Source organism: Rhea americana, unplaced genomic scaffold (genome assembly GCF_003343005.1).
Source record: "Rhea americana isolate MKP2758 unplaced genomic scaffold, rheAme1 scaffold_308, whole genome shotgun sequence".
NCBI classification, from domain to species: Eukaryota; Metazoa; Chordata; class Aves; order Rheiformes; family Rheidae; genus Rhea; species Rhea americana.
The window spans coordinates 1-2489 of NW_028186433.1; the positions used below are offsets into that span (position 1 = coordinate 1).

The following is a 2489-nucleotide window of genomic DNA, read 5'->3' on the forward strand; positions in this document are numbered from 1 at the left end:
GCTCCCGGCCGCCGCCGCCGGGACACGGCCACTCTCGGGGATTTCCCCGGCGGGGCGGGCGAGGGGCAGTTTCCTCCCCTCCCTCCCTCCGCTCCCCTCTCCCTTTCTCCTTCTCTCTCTCGCTCTTAATTTTTTTTAATGCAATTTCTCCAACTCCACCTTTGTTGTGCTGGGCGTCATTCCCCGCAGCCAATCCCGGCCGGGCAGCTGCCTGCAAATTACCGGCCATCCCAGGCTGCCTGCAAATTACGGGCCATCCCAGGCTGCCTGCACGCTCCGGGCCACCCCGGCTCGCCCGCGCCCTGCCAGCCACGCACCCCCGGCCGCCGGGCCTCCGCCGGCCTCCCCGCGCCGCCGGCCCTGTCCCCGTCCCCGTCCCGGGCCGCTCGCGTGCTGCCTTCGCGGCTGCGCTGGGCCGCCCGCGCGCTCTCGGCCTCCCCCCCGGGCACCTGCCGAAACGCGCTGGCGGGGGGCCGGGAGCCGGTGGGGAACCCCCGGAGGACGGGGAGGCCGAGCGCGGCCGCCCGGCTTTGCCGGCTGCAGCCGCCGGCGGAGCGCCAGCGGGCTCCGTCCGGTGGCGTGGGAAACGCGGCCGCCATCCAGGCCGTTTTCACCGCTGTTTACGAGGAAAGGGGGAAAAGCAGCCCCTAAATGCAGGTGCAATCGGCCCCCTCCAGCTTCCCCCCCYCCACCAAGGGCTGATGCAAGCGGGTTATCGGGGCCTCGTCCGCAGGCGGAGGCGAAGGAGCGGCCGGCCGAGCCGCCGGCTCCCCGGGGGCGGCGTTGCCGCGCAGGCCTGCTCTGCAGCCGGCACGGCCGCCGAGGCGTGCCAAGCGGCYCCGCCGGCCCCAGCAGCCAGCAGGGCTAATCCCTTCGGCCAAAGATTAAAAACATATATATATATTTATCCTGCATGGAAAAGGCTGCTTTTGCTGAGCTGTTTTTCCTGTTCTAAATTAGGTGAAATGTTGCTGTTTTGCAAGAAGGGAAAAATTGCAAAATATRTACGTATATATTTAGAGACAATCAAGCCAAATATTTGGACACTGACATTTTTAATTTTTTTTAATATCTCTAAGACCCATTTGAGTGGAAAGCAGCTTTCAGAAAGCTTAGCATCAACAGCATCCACGTTTCCTATTTTTATTTTATTTTTAAAGCTCTCACAGCACTGCAAGCCAGCGACGCCTCCTAACCAAAAGGCCATTTTGGATAGGAAACTCCCAGCTAGCTCTAGCTGGTGCACTGCTAACACYGAGCAGCAGTCACGGATGGCCTGAAATGCGGTTATTTCCTTTTTGCTACCAAAAAGGAARGCTAGAGCAGGAAAACTGGCCATAAAAACCTGCAGCAGGCTGGCAGAAAGGAGGATGCCTCGCCAATACCTGCCCAAAACATTCTTCTCCTTGCTTTGCAGTGTGCTCCTCCGCTCCAGAGAGCTTCCTGCTTGCAAAGGGAATTATTATATATTTTTTTAAATTGCTKTTATTTGTATCTAGGGGTATTTTGCGAATAAGGCACAAAGATTGCATGCAAAGGTGCATGCGTGCYTGCAGTCCTTTTGCCGTCTCTCGCGTTGTCGGCAGGCTCCCAGCTCGCAGAGCGTCTCGCACCGGTGCCGCGGACCGGGCAGGGGGCTCAGCCCGAGCAGGGTGTGAGCCCCCGCCGCGCGATGCAGGCCCGTGCGCTCCGCGCCTGCGTGGCTGCATGTCCGCGGCCCCGCGCGGCGCCGGGCATCTCCGTGCGCAGCACCAACGCTGCAAAGAGCGGCAGAGATTGTGCCAGTCGGCGTGAAAAATTGCTAGTGTCAGCAAACCCGGGGCGGGGGGAACCACCCCTAAGTCTGCAGCTTTGCATTAAACCTGTAGTTGCCATCAGAAAACCTGGATTATCCCGGGGGAGATTTTTTTTAATCGGAGGCTGCTGCAGCCACGCGACACTTCCAGACTGGGCCTATCCTGCCCTGGCTATGGGGCTGAGCACCGAATCCCCCCCCCCCACCAGGAGGGCGGCTTGGGGCTGCCGTGSGCTTGGGAAGCCGCTTCCTGGGTGCTGGTAGCCCCAGGCCGCCGGGGCTGCTCGGGAACGCGGGAACGTCGCCAGACTTTGGAGAGTTTTTCCAGCCCGCTCTGGTCTTTGGGAAACGGCTCGGCAGGTTTTCCCGTGGGTCTGCACTGAGTGTGTGTGTGGGGGGGACACGACACGCAGGCTTCAGCGCAACGGCCAAGAGCCGAAGACTCGGAAGTCCTCGGGAGAGGAGCCGCAGGGCGCTCGCTGCCCCTCTGTGCCGCGCGCTTCCGTTTTGTTTCGGGGAGATTTCCTTCGGTTTTTGGTTGGTCGGTTGCTTTTTTTTGCATTTTCGCTTTGGTAGGCGGCGGGCGTAAAAATAGCAGTCAGGCGGTGGGGGCCGCGGGCTGCCGGGAGCAGCGCCTCCCGCTTGGCTCGGCTCGGCTCGGCTCGGCTCGGCTCGGCTCGGCTCGCGCCCCGGG

At 61.7% G+C, this 2489-nt stretch overlaps 1 protein-coding gene across 1 annotated transcript in view; it reads right to left on the reverse strand.

The window, feature by feature from the left end:
- Window positions 1-449: 449 nt before the first annotated feature.
- Window positions 450-2489, reverse strand: part of SLC4A1 (solute carrier family 4 member 1 (Diego blood group)) — a gene marked incomplete at its 3' end in the record, with an annotated part of 17653 nt that continues 15613 nt past the window's right edge. Inside the window, exon 20 of the mRNA XM_085309957.1 lies at window positions 450-616. Coding sequence (XP_085166083.1) covers window positions 450-616 — 167 coding nt within the window. The remainder of the gene's footprint in view (window positions 617-2489) is intronic.